Genomic DNA, 25,691 nt, shown 5'->3' with positions numbered 1-25,691 from the left:
TTGTTGATAGGGCGATATTTTTATCTCCGCTTCTTTGGCTTTAAAGCCAAAAAAGTGGAGATAAAGCCCTTGTTAATATGCCCCTCAGCCTCTCCCGTTCTTTCAGTAATATTACTATTTTTGCTACTCCCATGCTATTTCTGCATGTACTCCTATCTCTATTACTCTGTCTCACTCTTTTGTTCCCTCTCACATCCCCTTATCTGCCTCTCCATGGGGCAGTGTCATCTTAAGGATTTTTGGGGCCTGGGCAAGACATGTTTTGGGCCCTCACTCATAATTCTACTGACCATTTTCTACTAATTGAAGACAGCCTGATGCAAAATAAACTTTCAAAAACGAGGCTTACACTTTCCAGGACCCCCAAAGTCCTTACGTTGCCACTTGGCATAGAGAGAGAAAGGGACTCAATGGGGCCCCTTGGAAAGTGGGGACCCTGGGCAATTGCCCACTTTGCTCATGCCATAACCGTCTGTGATAGGGGGCTCACCTTCCCCTCATCCTCTGACTGCATTCGCCTGGCCCCTCTCATGCCTTTGTAGGCATTTGTGGCCATTTATTTTCTCCATCACGAGCCTCTCCTTTCAACCTGAGTTCTGACGTAGAAAGGTCTGTGTTAGTTACTTTCATCATTCATCTTTTTATTTATTTAAGGACCAGAGCTGCAAATGTCCCCATAAGATCAGGAAGGCCGCTTCAGGGTTCATTGCTAAAAATACCAGTATAGAAGAGAACTCAGACTACATGTCAGTTTCAACTTTGAGCTCTCTTCATTAGTAAGAAGTGAACACGCGCACATCTTCTGTTTACACACTAGTGCGCATGCTAATTCCAACACTATATTTTGTGGAAAAACAGGACCGTCTGTGCCAGGGCTTGAAACAGAGCCAAAGAGGGACCCAGTTCAATGCCCCCCTTTTAAAAACTGCCAGAGCTCAGCACTGGCAGGACCCAGCCCCACCTAAAGACCTGCTAATGCAGATAAATGTTTTACCTGCCAAGACTCGGCAACGGTGTTTTCACTTCATTTTACGACCTCACCCACGTGACCTGGGCAAAACCGATCAAACCTTTAAACTCAGGAGAACAGCCATGGTAGTGCCCAAACTGTCTGTGCGTCCGCCCGTGCAACACCAGCTTCTACCTATGTTTAGATTAACAGTTCAATTCACAAATGATCATAATAAAATGGAACCAATAAGTCTAGTTCACACCTCATAGTCTCAGTAGTGCTGAGATGGAGCAGGGTAAGATCTTAGACAACACCGAGGGTAACCCTTTCTCTGGTTCGGGGGTGGGGGGAGGGGAGTGACAAGTGATCCACAGTCGGGAGACAGGACTATCGATATGTGCAGAGACTCGTGAGATGGGCCTCTTGGCAGAGTTTCCAATATTGACACAGGCGAAATGTGAGATTCCAAGACAGCTGAGGAATCATAACTCACATCCAATTCACTTTCACCTTCTATATCCGCAGCATCTGGGTTACTGGAGTTGCCTTGGATTTTCCTAATGAAACTCACTTCTTTCTAACAGTCTCAGTGCCCCTACAAGCAGTGATCACAGTGCCAAAGAGTAGGGTCAACCTCCAAGGGCATGACCCGGATGGCAAATAAAACTTGCTGCTAGGACGTCTTTCCTTAACCAGAACACAGTCACCCATGATGACAGCCAGCAGGAGAGCCAGGCATCTGCCTCTGTACTGGTCATTTTTCTATTTCCAGCTCATTTGTGGCCTGACGTCATCAGCAGGTGATGGAGTCAAGGAAGTGCTATAATCATCATATATTTTTGCTTTTAGGTATCCCCTTTTTTAAGTAATATATGCTATTTATTCAGGCACATGCTTTAAATGCAAAGCCTGAAACTGTGTTCATTTTTTCTTTTGCACTATTTTTGAATTGTCTTTCTTGTAACTGTTGTTGAATATTGAAGAAAACTTCATGGACACTGATATTCCAGCTTCTTACTGTTTAAAACTATAAGCAAGGTTTCACTGAATGTAAGTGAAAGTCATTGTTTATTTTGAAACGGTTCAACAATATTCAGATAGAATATTTAAACTAAAATAAAGTGTTATGAGATAGAGAGGAACTTTGCGCCAAGAGTTCCAGATTGAGGGTCATACAGAGCCATAAATAACTTCCCTTGCCGAAGGCTACCATGGGAACGCACATCCTGCCTTCACTTGACTTACCTGTTAACTTACAGATGCAGCTACTGTCTCTTTGCTGAATTTTGGTTTTATTGTTCAAAAAGGTAGACAGATGTGTCCTATGAAACTCAAAGTGGGCTCTTTGTGGTGCTGAGAAAAAGGGGTTAGGAATATCGATGTAAAAAATGTACCATCAACTTGTTGCAATATTTTGACTTATTCTGCCTCCTGACAAGTATCATTGCCTCTATTGTGTTTTTTTTTAATAATAGCTACAGTTCATATTGTGTGCACGATGACAGGATTTTGAGGTAAATATATATTTCCAAGTGTTCTTGAGTGTGTCTATTCATGACGAAAGAGGGTTTGGGGTTTCCACTAATTATCGCTGTGAAATCTCACAGGACTGATCAAACATAGAATGCTCAGTGGGTTGCGGGGTGGTTGCACTCCATTGGGTTTTTATATTTCGAGTTGGTATATTGACCAGGGGCCAGATGTATCAAAGGGTTTTACCCATTCTGTGTCTATGGAAAAATGTGTTCATACATATGGCCCTAAGTCCATAATATCATGGGGTCTAAAAAACCCGTTCCCAGACCATGCTCTAGAAAGAAAGCCAGAAAACATGTTCGAACGATGGTAAGGAATTACAATAGATATCAATGGAACTAGCCTCAAGTGACATGGTGGGATGCTTGTGGTGACATGTCGTACCTGCTGATACTCTCTGAAGAATTGCAATAGATACCACCCAGCCTAGCCTCAGGAAACTTGGTGGGATGCCAGTGGTGTTCCTGCCGATATTCCCCGATACTCCTCGAGAAAACTGTACATAGTCCACTCAAGATTTTGACTAGATGCATGAGCACTGTGGTGTCAGGGACCAATTGACTCAAGCACTGAGGAGAGCATAGGGGGAGAGAGAGTGAGAGACAGGAAAACACAGCTGCTCCAGCGTCCGCTCAGGTGATGGTATACTGAAACCTCTCTCTTGCTGCGAATGGCATTACAGAAGTAAATGTGTACTCAAAAACGCTCTCATGGTTGATGGCATTCAGGAGGTAAGTTCAAACTAAATATTCAAAGCCCACCCTTGTGATTGATGACGACGAGTTTACACGCTGTCAAAAGTTATACAACCATTTTTTGTTGTATTAATTTTAATTATTTTTAAGTGTTGTGCTTTGTACTGGTAGTGGTATTCCCTGCTTACATTGATTTCTACATGATTCCTTGCAGGACCTATGAGCGGCCATGATTGGCATGAGACTTACTCCGAGGCTTAATAGAGGAGATTTGAGTCTGTTTGAGCTATAGTAGTTGGGAATTTAACTTTGGTGTACTGTACTGAGTTACCCTTTTTTGGTGTGTGTTTTATATTTACAAGCCCCTGTCTGTGCTCCTCCTATTTTTTGTTCTACCTCATACTTTGTCATAGTTATTCCCCATTTTTCCAGCTGCTACCACATTTGCACCGAAAATGTAGAACAACATGTAGAGAGTCCTAAGCAGTTTTGCCAGAGAACTCTGCATATAAGACATAGGAGAGGTGCAGGTGTACATCTAAGCCCGCAACTCTGCAAATTACCTCCAAGTATGTCAAGTAGCACTACAGGAGGATTTGTACACATTGGACCCAATTCACAACTAAGACTGTATGAGTAGGTGTGACTTTCTCTTGCTGTACGTCTGGCCAATTTATGAATTTTAAGAGGAAGGCAGACATAGTACTGCCTGTTTGGATGCAAAAGGCCCCAGCAAAGCAATGGACATGCACCCCTGCCCTGAGTGCCCCAGCAGCAGTGATATCTGGTCTCTTGGTATCTATTTTTTTGTCATGGGTGAGCATGGATCATGCTTGTGTGCCAGGATGTAGGCCTGTCGCGTGGATTAAAGACATGTTAGACTGGGAAGTCTCACCTAGAGTACCTTGGTAGGGTTTAAGGGCTAATGCCCTCTGTCGTGAGTTTCAACAGGGTCTATGCACAAAAACGTCCATTTTCTAAATCCATGTTTAAACTTGAGATCTTTTCAGATGGTGACTTTTAACATACTTTTCACATACACGATAACGTACTGAAAACATGTCTGCTTGCAACACACATTTCTCCGTAAGCATTTTATCATCACACTGTACATTATGTTCAAGGATAAAGTACACTGAGTACACTGCCCTTGTATGTTGTTGACTGTTATGGAGGCAGCTCTGAATCACAAATACAAACAACGACTTAGCACAGGACCTCAGACATAGTGCGAACTGAGCCAGTTTTATTACATAAATTGAAATAAAACTTAGCTCGTCAGAGGAGCACTTCCATGGATTATTCTAGATGTTTCCCTTTGACTGATTGCTAGCCCTGCTGACTACCATCATTATCTTGCAACGCATGGCGGCCTGTTCTACACTAGACTGGCTTCCAGATACATCACACATACAGGCAAATGGGAAGTTAAGCTGCTCAAATAGATGTGGCCGAAGGCACTTCTTATCACACTCTCTAGAATGGAGGCAGGGTTAGGTAGGGTTATCATTATGATATATATTCATATAATCATTGCAACATTATAATGGTTGAATTATTCATCTTCTTTACCATTCAATTCTTGTAATGCTGGTAACTGTGCTTTGTTTTCTCCTTTTTGTATTTCGTGTGTCTCCCTTTCGGCATGCCTAGGGTAACCACAAAAGGGTAGATCTGTTTCCACGAGTTCCTTGGGGGAGTTAGAGTAGTCATGTTCTAAGGTAGCAGACACCTGTCAGATTTAGGGGTCCATATGGCTCAATGTGAACTGGCCAGGAATTGGGCCAACATATTCTGATAATATGCGTGGACTAAGTCCCCATAGTTTAACACATATGTTTTCCAAAAGCACTTTTGTGAGAAGTTGGCCTAGTATATGCTGTTCACTAATTAAAGTGGGCACCTTGCACCAGTCTAAACAACCCTTATGGTGATTTAAGAGGTAACCTTAGAAAGCTATCCAAGTGACAGCTGTTTAGAGCAGCCTTCAGGCTTAGTCTTGAACGAATGTTAAGTAGCTTGTTTTACTAGAATGCAACATTATAGTATTGGTTAAATGAACGGAGAACCACACAGTAGTTATAAAAATATGTATTTATTATTATAACACTCTCTAGTGTGACACAGTATCTCCTACATGGAGATAATCACAAAGCACACAATACTGTAGCACAGAAACAATAGTAAATGGTACTAATACACAGTGGGCTCCTGGGGGAGACTAGAGCATATACTAAAATAGTGTTATAAGAACCACGACTCGACTCAAGACAGTGTCTAGAGGACGTAGAATCGCTGGGACCCCAAGGAACCACCCAAAGTGAATAAGTTGGGACCCCACAGAGGACGGGTGCAGTGTGGGGACACAACCTCATGCTCTGTACAATTCTACGGGGAAGTTGAGGTTGAAGTTTTAAAGTTTAAGGACCCTTCCCAGTGGACTTTGAAGAAACTTGTGGAAGTTAGGAGGTGGGAGAGCCACCCCACATGTGGATACCGTAGCACCAGAGCTACCTATCCCAGGGGTGCTGGTGCATAGGTCTGAATTTGCATCGGAAACCGCCGTCAATCTCAATGGAGGTCTTCAAAGAAGAGCCGCTGCTGGAAGGAAGAAAAGTGTCAGTTGGAATCCAAAGGTGGATTCTTGTTGAAGAGTACCTGAAAGCAGAGGGGACAGAGTCTGGGTCAGTCAGGAGTGACCAGGGGCTCAGTAGACGAATGCCCACCAATGTCGGGTGCTTCAGGTGCATTGATGGAGTTCTTGACTCTGCATCTACGGGGACCAGGAGATGTTGAGCTGGGTACAAGCTGTCCCAAAAAGGATGTTGAGTGGTGAGGGGTTGGTGTCTGGCGGGAGCACCAACAAGCCTTCGCAATGGCAACCCATGTAGAAAGTCAAAGAAGGTTACGGGTCAGACCAACAAGGTTCAGGACACTCACCAAAAACTGGGGAGTCAGGGCAAGTCTGGAGCAACCAGGGGAGCCCAAGAAATGCAAAGTTGACCCTCAAATGGACCCACTGGCGCGAGGCACAGGAGTCGCAATAGGACCTCAAGCGATTTCACCAAACAGCAGTCCACGGAGTACTTGGTGTGAGGAGTCCAAAGTTCTTGGTAGGAAATTGTACCCGAGTTTGGGGCTACTCAGAGCCCAGTGCACTTGTTCGGGAAACACCAACAAGCATTTGCACTTGAAAATGAACGCAGTGCACAGGGTTACAGGTATTGAAGCCCCCACGAGGGATTTTGGACTCAAACTTAGTAAGAGGGCAGCTCATACCTCGAGGGATGTAGAAACCTACCTCCTGTAATGCTGGAGCCTTCGGAGTCCATAGGAGTTCAGGAGGAGCAGACTGGTCAGTCGTGATGTTGTGCCTGCGGATGCAGGGGAGTGACTCCTTCACTCCAAGGGAGATATCTTTGATTGTCCTTGATGCTCCACAGGTCCTGCACAAAGCCTGTATGGTGCACAGGCACAGACGATGCTTCAGACTGAGAGGGAGACGAAGTTGGACCCAAACGAAGTCCAGCGAAATCCAGAGTGTCCAGACAGTCGAAGCTCAGTGGTTTCTGGTTCAGAATCTTGTCCACATCGAATCTAGGGTCCTACAGCCAGGTAAGCCCTTTTGTACCTAGGGGAGAGGGTTGGAAAGTTTCAGGGGATCCTCCCAGGGTCGGGTCTGGACAGTGGGGTGGTTACTCCCATGTCCTTTTTCCAGTTTCGGGCCATAGCAGGAGCCAACGGCTCCCAGGACTGGTTTGAACTGGACTATGCACAGGGACACCAAATGTGCCCCTCATGCAGACTTTCGGTCACTGGCAAGCGCACCCACCCATCCCTAATACACTAAATCCTGTTTGGGAGGTGGTCACACCTCCCTGTGGCAGGATGCCTATTGTTCCACCTTCCTCAGCTTGAGCTTGGCTCAGCAGCAGGAGGGCAGAAACGTGTTTCTAGTCAGCAGCAATCATTTTGTGCTGCCCGGGACTAGAAGGATGGTACCGGGAACACAAGGGACCCAACGAAGCTCGCTTTTGAGGGGTGGAATCATACCTCACACACCGGTTACCGATGTGGGAGATATGATTCAAAAATGTTTGACACCAAACACGATTGGGTTGCTTTCAGCCATTTTTGAGTTGGTCATCATGCGGTCGCGTAATGCCACTATATATGTCGTAAATGGCTGATGCACTAATAACCCAGGAGAATGGACTCCGTATGCTGCAGGGATGTCCTGATCATGCAGGGGCACCCTCTTACTTAGAACCAAGCACCCTGCTTTCAGGATTGTTAAGGCCTGCTATAGGGGTGAGTAATAGGTTTTAAGTGTAGTGACCCTTAGATATAGTAAACCTATATCTTAAGTAAGTGGGCCATACACCTAATTACACAGGCTGCAATGGCAGGCCTGTAGGTTCCATTTTGCATGGCCTCTCATGGGTGGCATAATACATGCTTCAGCCCATGGGAGACCTCTGGAGTATCTACGCCCTGGGTACATGGATACATATACTAGGGACTGACAAGGGTACCCCCATATCCAATCTGGGGTGTACCTAAGTACATGACATAACAGTTTAGGGAGAAATCAGATAGACTGAGGTCCTGATTAGCAGGATCCCAGTCAGACTAGTCAAAAACAGTATTACATTTAGCAAAAAGTAGGGGTAGCCATAAGAAGCAGATCCTACTTTCCTACAACTTTCTTACTTGATTAGTAGGAACCGTATGACACCTTACAAAGAGTTAGGTAGCACTAGCCCATTGATAATAGCATGCTGTTTTTGTAATTGTGATCAGTAGAGTGAACATACCTTTTTAATGTGCGTCACTGGACTGAGGCCTACTGACTCACTAGAGCAGAGGTCTTCAAACTTTTTGATGCCGAGACCCCCTTGTCAAATGTTTTTAGGCGTAAGGACCCCCTTCTGACAAACATTTCTGAACCTGGTCCTCCTCATCATAGACAACTATCGACAACCATAAATGCCCTCAATTCCCACAGCAAATATTTTTTACGGTGGGGAAATAATATTAATCAGTGTTTAGCAAACCAAAGGTCAGTGAGCGTGGGGGTGTAGTCAAAGGTGTAGCTAAAAACAAAAGGCCTCATTTATGGGGAATTGGCATAGGGCAGCGCCGCAAGTCTTCTTGCTGCGCTTCCCTATGCCAATGTGAAAGGGCAGGAATGCACAGTATTTATGAAATACGGTGCATTTCTGTCCTTTTCCTTTGTGATGGCGCATAAATTGCTGCCTAGCACCAACATAGACAGGATTGTTTTTGTACTAGAAGGAGCACCTTTCTTCAAAAAAACAATCCTGAGAGGCATTTTCCTCTTTCGATGTGAGCTGCAGAATTCAGCACTCATGGAAAGAGGAAAAACGAGAAGAAATTAAAGGGAAATGTATCGAAGGTCTAATATGAATGAGAGTATCGTGCCCCACCGGCCTGCCTGGCCCAGCCATCCTAATGACCAGAACAACCGCTTATCATATGAGATCGAAGAGTAGCATGCTCTACCAGGTCTACATGGACCAGCCATCCCAATTGCCACAATGGCTTATCGTAAGAGATCGAAGAGTAGCATGCCCCACTAGGCCTGCGTGGACCAGCCATCCTAATGACCACAACAACCACTTATCATAAGAGATCGAAGAGTAGTGTGCCTCATCAAACCTACAGCTCACATGCCTCTGGTGAGCCTATTAGAGCCAGGCTGGCGTCCATGTTCTCTTATCACTCCCTTCCCTACATCCTGAGAGGTGCAGCTGGATAGTGTACTTAACTCTAGTCCAAAAGCCTGTGTTTATTTATACATTTCCTACACTAAGAAGGCACTGTAAATGAGACAAGTGCACGTTTATCTGCGAGCTTAGCCTGTAACGTGGAAGCACGCCCTGTGCGGCCTCCAGGGCCTCTTTGTTTTGCCAATTTGTTTTATTGCTTTCATTATGCACCTGGGAATTTGAAGCCTGTGTGTCTATTGTTCTCTGTGCTTGAATGCCTGTGTGTTAGTCTGTGTGCATCGGTGTCTGTATCTCTATTGTTCTCTGTGCTTGGATGCCTGTGTGCATAGGTGTCTGTATGTCTGCTATCCTCTCTGCTTGGATGCCTGTGTGTGAGTCTGTGTGCATCGGTGTCTGTATGTCTATTGTTCCCTGTGCTTGGAGGCCTGTGTGCATCGGTGTCTGTATGTCTATTGTTCTCTGTGCTTGGATGCCTGTGTGTTAGTCTGTGTGCATCGGTGTCTGTATGTCTATTGTTCCCTGTGCTTGGATGCCTGTGTGCATCGCTGTCTGTATGTCTATTGTTCTCTAAGCTTGGATGCCTGTGAGCATTGGTGTCTGTATGTCTATTGTTTTCTGTGCTTGGATGCCAGTGTGTTAAGATGTGTGCATTGGTATCTCTATGTCTATTGTTCTCTAAGCTTGGATGCCTGTGTGTTAGTCTGTGTGCATCGGTGTCTGTATGTCTATTGTTCCCTGTGCTTGGATGCCTGTGTGCATCGGTGTCTGTATGTCTATTGTTCTCTGTGGTTGGATGCCTGTGTGTTAGTCTGTGTGCATCGGTGTCTGTATGCTTATTGTTCCCTGTGCTTGGATGCTTGTGTGCTTCGGTGTCTGTATGTCTATTGTTCTCTGTGCTTGGATGCCTGTGTGTTAGTCTGTGTGCATCGCTGTCTGTATGTCTATTGTTCTCTAAGCTTGGATGCCTGTGTGTTTCGGTGTCTGTATATCTATTGTTCTCTGTGCTTGGATGCCTGTGTGTTAGTCTGTGTGCATCGCTGTCTGTATGTCTATTGTTCTCTAAGCTTGGATGCCTGTGAGCATTGGTGTCTGTATGTCTATTGTTTTCTGTGCTTGGATGCCTTTGTGTTAAGATGTGTACATTGGTGTCTCTATGTCTATTGTTCTCTGCGCTTCGATGCCTGTGTTTTAGTATGTGTGCATTGGTGTCTCCATGTCTATTGTTCTCTGTGCTTGGATTCCTGTGTGCATCGGTGTCTGTATGTCTATTGTTCTCTGTGCTTGGATGCCTGTGTGTTAGTCTGTGTGCTAGGGTGTTACAAGTGAAGCTGGGGAATGCGTGACCCCCTTCCCAGGCCTCCACGGCACCCTGTGGGTCGCGCCCCACAGATTGAAGACCTCTGCACTAGAGAAGGGGAAAGCCAGGCACTATTGTGGACTTGAAATAGGTTCTTTGATTTTGAAAAGGTCACTGGACATTGAGCCCTGGGCACATCTCAGGAAGGAGATGGGGCTGATGAGAAAATAATAAAGAGTTAGGCTGGGGACCTTTATAACTTTTGAGAGGCATATATCAGTGAGGATGAAATTCAGGTATGTGTCTCTAGTCATTTCCAAGGCCTGGGTTGTGGGGCTATCAAGTTTAGAGTCGCTCTAGCTGTGACAGAGTGCTTCCTGGACAAAGAACAGGACAAATGGGCACGTCATAGTGGGAAACCACCACAACACAAAGTTCAAAGGCTAAGACCCTAAAACACATATGTTTCTGGAAACAGATTATAAAAAGGTGAGCTTGAGCATGGTGCATGGATGTGGATTTGCCAAAATGCCAGGGGTAGCTGAAGTGACATCATGTGCCCTATGATCTGTGACAACATCGTAGGAAGTGACATCACAAATCATCACCACTGGTAACATTACAGGAAGTCGTGTGATTTTTGATCCTGTTGATATTATAGGTAGTGACATCACCAAAGTAAAAAAAAATAAGAGCAAAATAAAAACTAGGGTTGATAAAATAACAAAAAGGTGATAGAGGAAGCACACATCTGTTTTAGTTATTATACATATTTTAACATGGCTGCAATCATATCATGGATGAAGCCATCACATACCCAAGAGCAGCCATCATTTGTCATATGACCATCCAATGCTGCCCAATTACAGCCCCCAGCATCCAATTACTGCCCTAAATACCAGTCACAGAACCACAAGAAAATGAACAACCATGGCTAAAAGGCACAAAGATCAGGAACAGCTTTGGCTGTAGCAGTGCAGGCTTCAATTATACTCATAGACTCCTGCTAGGAGGGCTCTGAGGATTCATCCCTGAGAATATTTTGAAAAACAAATGGGGTTACATTTCACAAAGATTGGCTTAAAAGCCAATGGTGTGCCAAGCTAATGTAGCCTTACGCCACCCATAAAGTGAGCCCATTTTTTCAAAATATGCAGTGGTTGCCACCTCTATGTGAATGTCTAGACCCTGTATAAAATAGGTGTACCTCCTCATGCCTAGAATTACATACAGAAGGCCAGTGCCATATGTTTGCCAAGTATTACATACAATATGCTATTGAATTGTGATTTTCCTTCACATATTTGCTCACAGTCTCTCTCTCTCTCTCTCTCTCTCTCTCTCTCTCTCTCTCTCTCTCTCCCTCTCTCTCTCACACACAAACATACACACACACACACACACACACTTTCTCTCTCTCTCTCTCTCTCTCTCAAACACACACTCATAGTACAATTATGTGTTAAATAAAAGCAAAGACCAGAAAGGATTTTATCAACATTTTTAAATGTTTACCTACAAAGACTCCCCATTTCTGCTTTGCCTGTTCCATGAAGCTGTTTTGTTTCTATATGATTTCAGTTAATTTGACACATTGGGGCTAATTTACAATCCTCTTGTGGCACCGGAACGTGACTTTTTCTCCTATTAAAAGCGATGGATCATTGGCAGAAGGGGCCTGTAAATAAGCCCCATTGTGTCCAGTGTCGTCCCAAATGTCTACCCTGCAGTGAAGCTTGGAAGGTGGGTTGCTCTGTCACTCGACAAATTGTAACAGTTGCTTTGCAACTGTTTACAATCTCAGTGATCTAAGACACAGTCTGCTCTTCTTTTAGAAGATGATGTGCACCCTGGAAAATAGATTCCTCTTTTCCTGATGCATCGTGGTAACTACAGATGCCAGGGGTTGCAAGAACAATGCAAGGGGTCTTAAGGGAGAGCCCAGGGGGTCTCAGCTGCGACCTCCGGTGAACCCTAACGACATCCATGAGCGTGAGACTCCCACAATTGTGAAACTGTAGCAGTACATCAAATCAACATGGAGAAGCTCAGTATGACTTCTTCCTGTAGTGACCAGGACTGAGGACCAAGGTCTTGCTATTCTCCCTGTGGGTGAGGGAAAATCACCCTGGAGTATCAAGACCACATGCCTTGGAGCCTGGAGCACCAGCATCCGCCTGCCTACTAAGACCTGGAGCGTGAGATCCCAATCCATGTAGGGACCACCATACTGATTGGGCTGTCTGCCCGTGTGCCATTGTTCATGACCCCCATATGCCAGATGGGGGCCATGGTAATGAATAAGGGGTGTTTCCCTGGTGCAGCACTGTGACTGAAGAGGCCTATTGTCCTGCGCCTTGTGTGCCACTGTTTGTGAGCCATGTATGCCAGGTGTGGCCACAGGGAAGAGTATGGGCCTTCTCCTTGGTGCCTCACTGTGACTGAATTGGGATGTCACCCTGTGCAGTGTTGTGACTCAGAGGGGCCGTCACACCGTATGCCACTCTTTGCAACCCCGGTATGCCAGATGTGGGTATGGTGAAGAAAGCCGTCCTTTGCCTAGGAGCAGCATGCAACAGTAAAATGTAGTGGGTTGTCACCCGTGAAAGCAGAGCATTGACTCAACAGGCTTAACCCAGAAGCACCTGAGACCTGCCTCTGAACCCAGGAAGCCTTAGAGCATGACCGAAGGAGTGTCGTGGATGCCTGCCACCTCACGCACCGTATCCAGACCTCTGCTCTGACACGCACAGGAGCCTTACATACGACAACTGCAGTGAGAGCAGTTAAGACTGAATTACGGGCTGCCGGTCCTTTGGGATAACTTGCTCCGACTGAGTACTATTGCAGTGAGATACTCTGCCTTTTAAAAGCTATTGTGCAACTTCTAAGACATGTATTCCCTAGTGGGGGCTAGCCTGAATGTTGCCTCATGCAAATGTAGACAGGGAAATCAGAATCAGGATGTTACCTGGACAATGCTAGAGGGCCGACCTTAATAAGACTGTATATTATTTGTGCTGTGCTGCATTTCACTTTGTGTTCATATATAAATGCATAAAGGGAAATATCTGGCAGGACATTCATTTATTGGGGTTCTTTAGCGTGTTTGGAGTCTTGTGCCCTTGTAAACCTTGCAACTCCCTCCCCAACAATAAACTTTGTAATGTCCCATCCACGCTACCACTGAGAGTCAAGTGCTAAAGGGGTAGTTGGCCCAGTATCCCTCTGAAACGGGTTCTGACACAATATAAGGCCCAGTTACTCCTGGATTTCAGGACTACTACAAAAGTAAGTCATATCAAAATCTTTGTGAATCGAGCCCTAACACGTACATGTCCATTGCACCTATTCTCAAAGTTTTTGTAGTTTCACTTTTAGGACTCCTGGCTTACTCATGAATTTCAATATTAGCCAGGAGTACAAGAGTAAATCACATCTACTCACAGAAAAATAATTGTAAATCAGGTCCTTTATGAAATGCTTTCCTTTTAGCTTTTTGAATATGTTTCCTAACTATCTACAATCATTTAAAAAAAATGTTGAGCCTCCGCTTGTGGTCCTCAGGGTCCTCATAATCATAACTTGCCACTAACAAGTTTCAGAATTTAGGGACGTATTTACAATATTTTGATGCACGGCAGTACAGCATGCTTTCCTGCTGCGCTGCCGTGTGTCAAAATAAAAGGGCAGGAATGCGCTGTATCTACAAGATGGCGCATTCCTGTCCTTCTCCCCTGCACCACTGCACAATCAACCATTTGGCAACGGCTTCCATGCCTTCTCGAAAGTTGTGTCTGGCGATGTTGGGTTTGTTGGATAGGGAGAGGATCAGTTGGGTGTCGTCTGCGCATGACATAATGTTGAGTTCGTAGGTTCTGATGATGGGGGTGAGTGGAGCCATGTAGACGTTGAAGAGCATAGCGCTGAGGCAGGACCCCTGGGGGTCTCCACAGGTGGTAGGTGTAGGGTCCGAGAGGAAAGGGGGGAGTCTGACCCACTGCATTCTGCCGGAGAGGAAGGAGCGGATCCAGTCGAGGGCTTTGGCTTGGATCCCTGCGTCGTGGAGTCTGCATATTAGGGTGCGGTGAGAGACTGTGTCGAACGCCGCTGAGAGGTCGAGGAGGATGAGGGCTGCTGTTTCTCCTTTGTCCAATAAGGTACGGATGTTGTCTGTTGCGGCGAGGAGGGCGGTTTCCTTACTGTGTTTTTTTCTGAAGCCGGATTGGGAGGAGTCGTGGATGTTGTGCTCATGTGTATGTGCAGAATATGAAAATATTTGTGGCCGTAGTGCCTTGCATCTATTAAACTGCCCACTGTAAAAATGATATCATGATGCATGGCATGTGAGTGTGCTGTGATGAAACATTAATTTTGTTTGGCATGTCTCAAAACAATTGTGGATCTCAATGTAAGTCTCTAGTGCCTTACATCTATTAAACTGCTCAAAATAAACCATGACGCATGGCATGTGAGTGTGCTGTGATTAAACATTTATTGTATTTGGCATGTCCAATGTGACTACAATCCAATATTGGCCACATTCCTACATTGTCTGCTTTTCTTAAACATCCATTAAAATAAAGGAGTTTAATCTGATTTTCCAAAGACATGCTGCCAGTCCCAAATAATTTGCTATGACTTGGGGGACAAGGGCATTAGGAGTTTATGGGAGCAGAAGCTATGTTGTAAATTTGCAGGTGGCCTGCCACACCAAACATATGGTGTTTACACTGCCAGTGCTTCCGCTGGCGTGAACTCTTGACCTGACAGCCAATCCACAACAGGGCCATCAGTTCTAGGTGATAGCTGCTGTGTGCTAGTTAGGGCAGAGGGACTGTCACTGGTTGTCCTTACCTGGGACAGACCAGGCATGGCATTTCCAAGTCGAGAAAATGCACAATGGCAATCACTCTCAAGGAGAAAGCTCCCTGAGCATCAGGGTCATTGCTATTTTGTTTTCAAGAATTACACTCCTTATTTGGGAGTTTGTTTCTTGAAAATAAAAATATTTGCCTTATGAGTGCATCACACATCACTGGGATCTCTGAATACAGTGGGAAATCCTCTGCCAGGAGAGTATTGACCATCACCTCCACTGAGCTGGAAAGCCAACAGGCCACACACTATACTTAACACTTGCAGTTCTCCCTACTTGCTCCTAAACCACAAGTCCTGTTTTTCACTTGGAATTTAGGAGCACGCCTAGCTTATGTCTGGAATTAATTCAAGAGTTAGCCGGGAGTGCCACAAGAATACGTTTCCCCTACTCGTACTCACTAAGAATCACCCACCACCACTACTGTTCACTGGGCATGAATCACGCATTTAATGCTTTATTTTGTTTAATTTACTCATGTAATTTTTCTAGCTCACTCCTGAAGCTCAGTAGTAGACTAGGAGTATTGCAAAATGAGTCTAAGCATATATGTCTGAGGTAGTACAATATAGGCCTAGAAAAATCATATGTTCCAACAGATATAGATCATTACTTTTATACCATTATTGCATGGGTCCATTATGTTGGCCTCAGAGCTTCCATAAATGATATGCATGTTCACTAACTTAAAATGCTGTCCTTGGGACTACTTTGCAAAAAAAAAAAAAAAGTGTATCTGGGGGTGAAATATTTTTACAGGAGATCTTCAAAAAATCTTTTACATTTTTTGTGTGAAATTCCTCCAGCATGGCTAGCTGAGGAGTTAACCTGGAACAATGGTGTAATTTTGATGTAACTCTTTTCCACGATTTGCTACGTCCACAATCTGTGCTTTCGCTAACAGTTTCTGATCTTCATAGGATAATTAGGTGGGGAGTCCCAGGGGTTGCCTATGTCAGAAGGACAGACTGCATTTCTAACAGCCCTTCTACTTTCTAAATCTAAATGTCTGCTTTTCCCACATAATGACCCTTCGGTAGGAAGGCCCAATGACCCTTTCCTTTGCAGCAAACTTAAATGTTTTCAGGCTCGCACGGGTCGTAGATATCGAACCCAACCACTGTGCTCAACTAAAATATAATTTCCCCTACCAAAATCCTGATGATGTTCTTAGCACCCAAATCTTCCTCAGATGATGTAATTTCTATTCCAACATAAAATTACCATTGGCATTACTATCTCCTTCAGTATATTGGGTAAGCATATTTCTATTAAACAAATGTCCAAGGCACAATCCTGCCTGATTTGCTTGTTCTACAGGCATCCCAAACCATCACCCATGAAAGGCTGAGTGAGTACACTGTTCAACTCTGTCTGGATCGTCTTAATCTAAGCCAGTCCTCCTGACCATATCAGACTGTTAATGAAGATGAAAGCGCTTGTGTTTCTTGACATTGCTGCATTTAACATCAACAAATCCAATGTATCTGTTATGAAATACAAGACAATTAAACTGAAGGATCTCATTAATTTAAACAGCATTCGATTCCAGTAGGCCACACTCATCTCTGCCAAGCCACTGTTAGTTGCCTCCTCATTGGTTGTCTGCACCTGTAAATATGACACTGGCCCATTTCAATGGAGAAATATATCCATAGAATCTGCCATCTGTGCTTATGGTGCATCCTTTAAGGAAGTCGTTATATGAAATGAAAACCGTCTTCTGGACTAGAAAGTGATGAATTTCTCTCGGCATAGTATCCTTAACATTGCTGAAAGATGGCATTCATTCTATATAACCTTTTAAAACTCTAGAAGGTAAACTTCACCAAGATGTCAGTACATCCAAGACACAATAGCCCATTAGTAGCTTTGCACACAGGACAAAAGGAGCTAGGCTCTTCATCCTCTGATGCAGGGCCGGCATTAGCGCTGGTGGCACCCTGTGCGACAATGTCTGTTGATGCCTCCCCCAGTGACCACCTCTGCCACGGATTCCCTCATCACCGCCCTTTAACAGTGCCTCTCAAGTCTCCAAAACCACTGTCTCTTGGATTAATTTAGTTTTATAGCACTACTCATACCACTGTAAGTTGTCAGAGCACTTTACATCACACACATTTAACAGTGACAATAATAGGTGTGTAAATCAGTGTATATGAAATGTTACATCAGACAGGACTGCAAGGTGTAGTGTAGGAGTAACATGTCATCGATACTTTTAGGCAATATAGTTTGAGTCCTTATTCTGGAAAAGCACAAGTTCAGAAATTAAAATGTAAAACCATTTTTTGGGTCAGTGGCATCACTAAGGGAAGTGTGGGGGGTGCGGACTGCACCGGGTGACACCATCACAAGGGGTGACACCCGGCACTGTGACACCATCGGGGTACCGGGGGCGTGCTTTCTAAATGGAGCTCAGCCACTGACTTCCTTTAGGCCTGGAAGGGGGACGGGGGGGGGGGAGTGATTCACCAATCCAAACTCTAGAAGCATGGTGGGGGGTTTCAAAGGATGAAGACATGCCCCACCCACGTAAGAAGGAGCCACCGCAACAATCCCCTGCGCGGCTGCGCCGGCCTCAACGCGCCCAGAGCACAACAATGCGCGCACTTAGAACACCTTCCTGAAATCGCACACAGCGCCAGACTGCCTGCTCAAGGCCATAATTACTCACTCCTGTCTCACGGGTAAGTGAAGATTACTGCCAGCGAAATCCATCAGCTTCCCCACCCACAGCAAGTAAACACAGCAAGCAATGGTCGAACCATTCGAGCTCCCCTTCCGCCCGTGCTCCTCCCTCCCCCCTCCCTCAGACAGTGCCTGTACGTCAAAGCCTCGCCCTACCTCGGAGAAGAGGCATAGGCATACCTCAAATATTCGAGGAAAGGAGGATTTACTATTAGTGGGTAATTTGCATTAAAAAAAGTGCTGGGGTTCGCGTCAGGAGGCAGCTTGCTCCAGCGCATTTCTCCTGTTAGCGCTGCCTAAAACAGAACCAATTACTAACCATGAAAGGGGGTGGGGGAGGATGTGGCGTAATGGTCAGAGATGCCAACTTCGCAGCTGAAGAGCCGGGTTGAGTCTAACCACATTGGACCGAATTAGGAGTTGGTCGATAAAATGAGAGGGTAATGCTGGGCACATTTACTCTCCACTACAAGTAGGAGGAATAACAGACCGGACCCTGTATTACTGGGCTATTTACCACTTCCAAAACCTCACCCTTCCAATTCCAGATCCCTTTCCCTCGCCTGGATCCACAGATCTGCACTAAGATACATCAAAGCTACAATTTGCATCTGGAATGTCTCATTAGAACATGGCAATAGAGCTGTGGAGCCGCGCGCGATGATAGGGGTCAGAGGTTAAGGAGCTAGACCTGTCGATTGCCCTGCTCATTCGATAGTGCCAAGGTCGGCCATTATATCACTCTTATCTGTTATGGAAGGGCGATAAGGGGAGGGTCTGGAAGCATGGCCAGCAGCTGGCCCTTTATGTGACAGAATGAAATTTGCATGAGTTGTGTACCACGTGTTGGTCAATAGCATTTCTGGGCTGAATGAGATTGCAAAGCTTTCTAAATTATTATTTTTTTAAAACAGACTCAATTCTTTCATGGCTCGTCTCCTTGTGTGCCTTCGTAAAGAATGTGCCTGTCTGACCATTTGATTGTTCCATATACCCATCACATAGTATGGACAGACTAACCAGTAGCGTCACTAGGGGGTGCGGACCGCACGGGTGACACCATGAGATACCGCACTGGGTGACACCAACCCTAGTGACGCCGCTGGTTAGGGTATCTCTTTAACCCCTTCGGTGCTCATGACGGAATGGTTCCGTCATGACCCACGGTTGAGCTGTGCTCATGACGGAACCATTCCGTCATGACCACACCCGCGCAAGATTCCGTCAGCACAGCGGCGGAATCTGCGCAGCATCGAAGGGGTTAATAACAGGAATTGTTTTCCACCCAAATGAACCCTTTTGGCAAGGTTAGGATAAAGAAAGACTGGGAATAAAACATATAGCTCTAACATATACCTTGCAGTTTACACGCAGCTCTTTGATGACAGTTAATATCTCAATGCTCTATATTACGATTTTGACCTACAAATGACAAGTAACAAAGGAGCTCTCTTACAGAAGCAGTAACCCACTGACCTATTTACATTACATTCTCTTTGTTATCTGCATGGTACACGCTCTTAGCAGCAGACATTTTAACCCTCTGCACTACCTTTGGATGAGTCAAAACTTCCTCTAGACAAACCTCCTTTCCAGGAACACGATAAATCACCAGAGTTATCTTGACGTTTTAATTGATGCCTACAAAAATTACTGGAGGCCAGGAATGCGCATGCAGGGTGGTGCATTTAAAATGATAATATTACTTGTAAAAATGATGCACCCACCCCAAGTCAGCGCCCGGTGTGGTGGTACCGATCGCACCGCCCTAGAGTGGGTCCTGCTATTATGAATGTAGCACGTTACAACGCGTGCTTTTACCACGCGGTAAGTAACAACGCGGTCGTTACAACATCCGCGTTGTTACCACACGTGGCATTACATCGCAAGTCGTTTTAATGACTTGCACTAGGTGGCACGCTGAATTTAGGAATAGTATAAATTACTATTCCTACCCCAGTTAGGGCAACAGCATAGAAGGTGTTGGATTTGAAATCCAACACATTCCCTGGTGTTGCACGCCACCTAGTGCAAGTGGTTGAAACGTCATGCGCTGTAAAGGCACGCGTGGTATGTACCTGCGTGGTATTGCCAGTGTTGTAAACGCTATCTCCCGCTCTTATGGACTGTCATGCTCTCTCCCGTATAGCCCCATCATGGTGTTAAGCAGGTTGAGGAGTTTTAGAATGTTGTCACTCATAGTGATTACCTCACAAATCCCATCACCAAAGGGATGGAATTGCAGATTGATCAAAAGTATTTGGACAGTAGTGTAACATCTTGAGGTCCTGTTCCTGAACACAAATGTTCATCAGTCCTGGTATCTCAAGTTACCCATAGACAATTTGCTTTGTTGGTATGTGTTCCTGTTCTAGCTTCAAAGGGCATATTTCTATGCCACCTTTAACACAGAAGATCATTATGACTCTCTTTCCTTTGTTATATATTTTAACTTCCATGAGGTAATCACTGATAGACTATTACAGTCTTTCGTGTTTCACTTTTTATTGTTTTAGCTTTTCAACATCTCCTCACCGATGTCACCTGAAGACTAGTGTTTTCTGTACCATTTCCTGTAACTCTGTTGATAATTATCCTAATGTAGCTGCAGCAGCTAAGACTTTCTCTATCAACCACCAGAAGAATGTGACCATGTCATTTTGCCTTTCGCACTGGCCTGACTTCATGCAGACCTTCAGATAATTTGTGCTTCTATAGGAATGTACTAGAGACATTTTCATGAGTAGGAATGCCTTTACTGTCAAATAATAATAGTGATGCAATTTCTAAAGCACGTAGCTACCTCATGTGAGGTGTCCCAGCACTAGGTACAGGAATCAGCAAGCCTAAATGCAACTAGTAAACCCCCATGAGTCCTGAGCTAAAGAACCAGGTTTTGAGTTTCGACCTAAAAAGATCTTCTAACTAAGCCTGATGAACTGTGAAGGTTAAAGTATTCCATCATTTTGAAACCAAATAAGAGTGAGAGTTTGATGGTGTCAGAACAATGACACTGGCGCCGGTGTTAATCTAATTGAGTTTCCAACTTTGAACATCCTTGTTCTTTACAATACCTAATATTTCAATCTTTATGAATGTTTCATATTTTGGTGTCTTTATTTTCAACTGCACTAATCATTTTCAGTGTATAACTCATCAATTTTAATCTAATTTTTAGGAATAATTATAGTTCTTTGAGCCAACATTCCTTTCAAATATCAGTAGCTCACCAATTGGGATACTTTCCTTGATGTTACCTGAATGTGGACTAATCTCAAACAAAAAAGAGTTAAAGACAGTAGTCTCGTAATGTGGTATACCACATTATATTTCTCTGACAAGGAAGATCATATTTGTGCTTACTATAAATCATCATCAAAACATTTGAATTGGTTAGTATCTAAATGCTAATGAAAAACTTTCAAGGTATTAATGGGGCCATACCAAGGTTTATTTACCCTGGCAATCCAGATGCAACAGAAGTAATGCTAGGTTTAACACTTCTGGAATCCACTAGTGACCATGCAACAGTTATTTATGATGGTCAGCGGTAGAATCATGGCAAAGAGAATGGGACAAGAAACAGGCATTGGAAATATTTCTTCTTCCCGCTCTTCCTGCTGGGCTTAACCTGCTCTGCAGAGGCATTGATATCTATACCAAGAAATAATTATTTTAGTATTTTGTCAGTTACTTCACATTTGTTATTTTTACTGTGGCATATGATATAACTTGTGACAATATCTGCATGACCACTGTTTGCATAGGAGGCATTATTTGTATGGCCTTCACAAGTAATGGGTCTACATTTGTTCTTCACTAGCAACCAAACACCCCATTGTAGCACTTGACCCTCATAGGGTCCAAGGCCTACTCAAGGGAGGTGGTGAGGGCTAGTAATCACCATTCACAGATACACAAAAATAACATTCAATAAGTGATTGCCCGATCTGTGCTTTTTTAGAAAAAGGAAAAGTACATTTATTATACACACACTACTCAATACTATGTAACAATTTACAAATATACATAAGTTGATGGAATAACTTTTTTGGATAACATTGCATAATCATTCTTACTCCTCCCAAAGGAGGAGGAGGGAGTCTAATGCCACAACTCACATGTCTAAACATTATCAATTTTTCATAGAACACGTACAAGCCACAAAGCTTGGAGCCATAGTCGTTGCCAAGGAAGGCATCGTACTCCCAGCTGTAGAGCCCATGCTCCTGCCAAGGGAATACTTAAAACACATTGAAATCCAAGGGGGGTGGGGATATCATTTGAGAGTTCCGCCCAACTGAGGGTGGGAACTCTGGCACTTCATTTGGGGGGAGGCTGTGCTGATCCAGCAGCTTCCCCCTCACGTTTGTGTCACTTTGGTGAAGATCTTTTTCTCCTGAGGCCTCCACACGCGAGTTAACAGAAACCAACAGCCAAGCCCCACAGGGCATTATGGGGCGTTCCTCTGGAGCTTTTGGTGAATTTTGTAGAAGCGGTCTCCCGCTGCGTATGGAGAGCCATTTCTCTTCTTCTGCACTTTCCTCTTTGTCGCGGTGCCTGGTCCTACCTGGAAACTCCATGCTTTTCTCAATGTTAGAGAGAAGCTTGGGGAGCCCACCCCCAGCTGTTCTCACCAGCTCTCTCACATGGCCTGCACACTTGCGTGCTGCAGCAGGAACCAGCCCTTCATTTCTGGTCTGCCTGTCCCTGCAGGCACACGCAGGCCTTGCGGCTGGTGATCAGGCCACAGGGGGGAGCACGGTGGTTCTCCCCCTGATTCATCTTCTTCTCTGGGGCCCAGGGATGGGGTCCTGAACCCCTGTACATCTTCGCTGGGGTGCAATGGCGTGCCCAGCTTCCTCTTTTTTGTCGAGCCCTGGGCTGGGGTCATGGGACCCCGTACACATTCGCGGGGTGCGACGGCGCAGGGATGGGGTCCTGGACCTCTTTCTTTTATTACAAGGGGGTGTGACGGTGCTCCCTCTTCACATTTGTACATGGGGGCAGCCTCCAGGGCCTTGCCCCCCCTCAGAGGGCAACGATTACCTGCCAGCAGAGCTCCACTTGCTCTGTTCGTGGTAAAGGTCAAAGTTCACCCAAAACTTTAAACAGCCTAATCTCAGGCTCTGTTGGGGTCATCTAGGCGATCCTTGGATTGTTTAGCTCCTGGCGGTGAGCCATAGCCGCCTATTGCAAGTTCTTCAGGCCTTCTTGCTTCAGAGGGTGACAAACCTTGCAATGAGCTGGTTTTACGGGCTCCCTGCACCAACATTTCACTTTGCTTTTCTTTTGGGCCTCTTTCCTCCCTGAGCAGACTCCCAGTCTTTCCCACACTAGTCCTGGGGTGAATCAGAGACATGGTCCTGAGTCCTGGGGGCAGTCAGAGAGTTCCTCCTTCCACCTGTCCATGGCGTCAGCCTCCAGTCCCAGTGTTCTTCTGGAAAAGCACATCCAAGAGAGAGCACTCCCCCCTCCACAAGGCCTTTTAAGGAAGGCAAGAGGTGCCTGTAGGAATGCCCCCCTGTCTCAACCTTCCTGCACAGACTTTTGGGATACTTCAAGATGGTATCACCCAAGAGTAGTTTGCCACATGGGCTCTGAGGGTCTAAGCTCCCCCACTCCCTGACATCACTGCCAGGGCCTTCCCCAGCAATTCTTAAAAAGGAGCCCCCTTCCTGATTAAGGGGTCCGGGGCAGGCCCGGGACCTGGCAGAGAATGACAGCTGGATAATTGATGCAGAGCACCTCCTCCCAGTCCCTCCCATCTTGAGAGTAGACCGAAGCACTGTCAAAGGCTTGCTTTGAAGGGTGAAGCCTTTGTTCCTGCCTCTGGGGAGAAAAGTAAATAATCTAACCTGGCAGGGTCACACACGGCCTGTGATCTGCTTCTGAGCTGAGTCAAAGGTCATATGACATTTCCGGATGACCCATAAGCTGTACAGATATGCTTTTGAACTTTACAGAATTGTTCTTTTCACACAGGTTACAGTGTGCATTGGAGCAACTCCGAAATTTGCGAACCCCGGGGAACTTAAGCTGCAGCTTAAAGCAGCCTCTCCCATAGGAGTATAATGAAGTGTTACTACATCTAAGACAGTAATGCACACTGACTTCCCTACATGTGTACCTCCTCATTATAAAGCCTATTCCAGGTCACCACCCAACTTTGCATAGTCCCTTCTGTGCTAGGCTACCTGTGCATAGCTCCTGGGCTGTGCATGACATGAGTCCCCCACGTGCAGCTTTCACATGTGTGCGCACATGTCCACATGTTACCAGCTTAGTGCCCCTTACCCTGGTTGTGTTGCAGCAGCCTTCTCTCACAAGGTGGACACGGGGGTAAACATGCACAGTCCATTTTGCCATGAGTTTACTGGGGGGTGAGTCCCAGGTTATGAGGCTCTCCCAGAGTAAAAGGTAAAAAATCAGGTGATCAAAAAATGAAAATCTGTGTGGCAGATGGTTAGAACCACCTTCTCACAACCCCACTCTATGGTAAGTGAAAACTTTATGACTTCCTAGAGCTGAAAGATGGAATACGTCCCTTTCATTTTTTCACAAAATTACCTGATCTTAAATACATGCTCTGATATGGATAACTATCTTCAGTGAACTGTAATTATATCTGTCATCTGAATGATTCTTAACATACATAGTTAATAGATGTAACATAAAAACACACATTAGTATTGTACTTTATTTCTCAACAATGTAGATTCCTTCCCTATCACTGGCAATTGCTTAATGACTTTATACCATTTGGGATTGAAGTAATAGCACACATTCTGTGCAAGATGTGGATTCACCAGCTCCTCTTGTTAACAAGGGAAATTGAGTTTGTAATCATAGGAAGGATGACTTCAGTGTAATAGGGTTTGTAATGTGCCTTAAGCACTATAGCAGAGTGCACAATACCTTGCTCTCTACCCTTTTATTTCTGTCTCCCTCCCTCATCTCTCCCCCCCTCCACACCCCCAACGCCGAGCAAGAAACATTTAGCTTTGCTTGCAAGACACAGCTAGTAGGGGAATGCCATTTCTTTATCCAGCCTGGAAAGATTTTGCTGAAGTGTTGATTTTAAATTGTTAGTTTGCAGGAATATAGCTCCTACTTTTCTGCTCCTTCTTTTATGTCTGTTTGCACCAATAGGAGCTCAAGCAGTGATCCTAAAACACGTACACTGTGTATTGCTGCTGTGCAATGCTTGAATGGTATACCATCTTTCTAAAATTTTTTGAAGTGACTCCTGTGGGAAAAATGACTGGATGTGCGTCACTTGAAACCCAATCCACATAATATAAATGAACATTATCTGTTATAGAACACCAGTGCTCCGATATTACTTTTTGTCAATTCACTCTTCCCCTGTTTATGATCACCATCCCCCAACGCTAAAAAGATTTCCTTTCAATTGTGACTGCATTCTCCTATTGTAGAATATCCCTTGGTGTTGTTCATCGATAGCCCATATTCAGAACAATATCTGCTTAGGTATTTGCAACAAAGCTGTCACAGGTTATTTCTAAACCTGAGAAAGAAATGGATTCTCTCATTTTTATTTGTAAAACAGTGGGTGTGACCAAAGTTTGTAAGATTAACCAACACAAGCGTTTTGATTGTGTTTTATTAGGAAAACCCTTTCCACATTTAAAATCATAACTTCTTTTTTTCATTGTCCTACAGGGAATGACAATCCGTCCTCTAGTTGAATTACTAGATGTTAAGAGGAGAAGTAAAAATCCCCCCACTGTGAGTGAGCAGATTCACATTCGGGTAAGTGAGATTTTATTTTGTAGATAGTCTGTAGCTGCTCTGCTTTGGGGTAGGAGTGAATCCTACCTCTGTGCTCTTCTTTTTATTGCTCGTGATAACTGGTAGCACAAGC

At 44.8% G+C, this 25,691-nt stretch overlaps 1 protein-coding gene across 1 annotated transcript in view; it reads left to right on the top strand.

The window, feature by feature from the left end:
* LOC146829181 (sodium/hydrogen exchanger 2-like) overlaps positions 1–25,691 on the top strand; it is a 615,451-nt gene that overhangs the window by 321,575 nt on the left and 268,185 nt on the right. Inside the window, exon 6 of the mRNA XM_085607826.1 lies at positions 25,490–25,579. Within this exon, the coding sequence (XP_085463952.1) occupies positions 25,490–25,579 (90 nt within the window). The remainder of the gene's footprint in view (positions 1–25,489; positions 25,580–25,691) is intronic.

The sequence above is a fragment of the Triturus cristatus genome, chromosome 5_2 (assembly GCF_964204655.1).
Source record: "Triturus cristatus chromosome 5_2, aTriCri1.1, whole genome shotgun sequence".
Lineage (NCBI taxonomy): Eukaryota > Metazoa > Chordata > Amphibia > Caudata > Salamandridae > Triturus > Triturus cristatus.
This window is presented reverse-complemented; position numbering and strand designations above follow the sequence as displayed.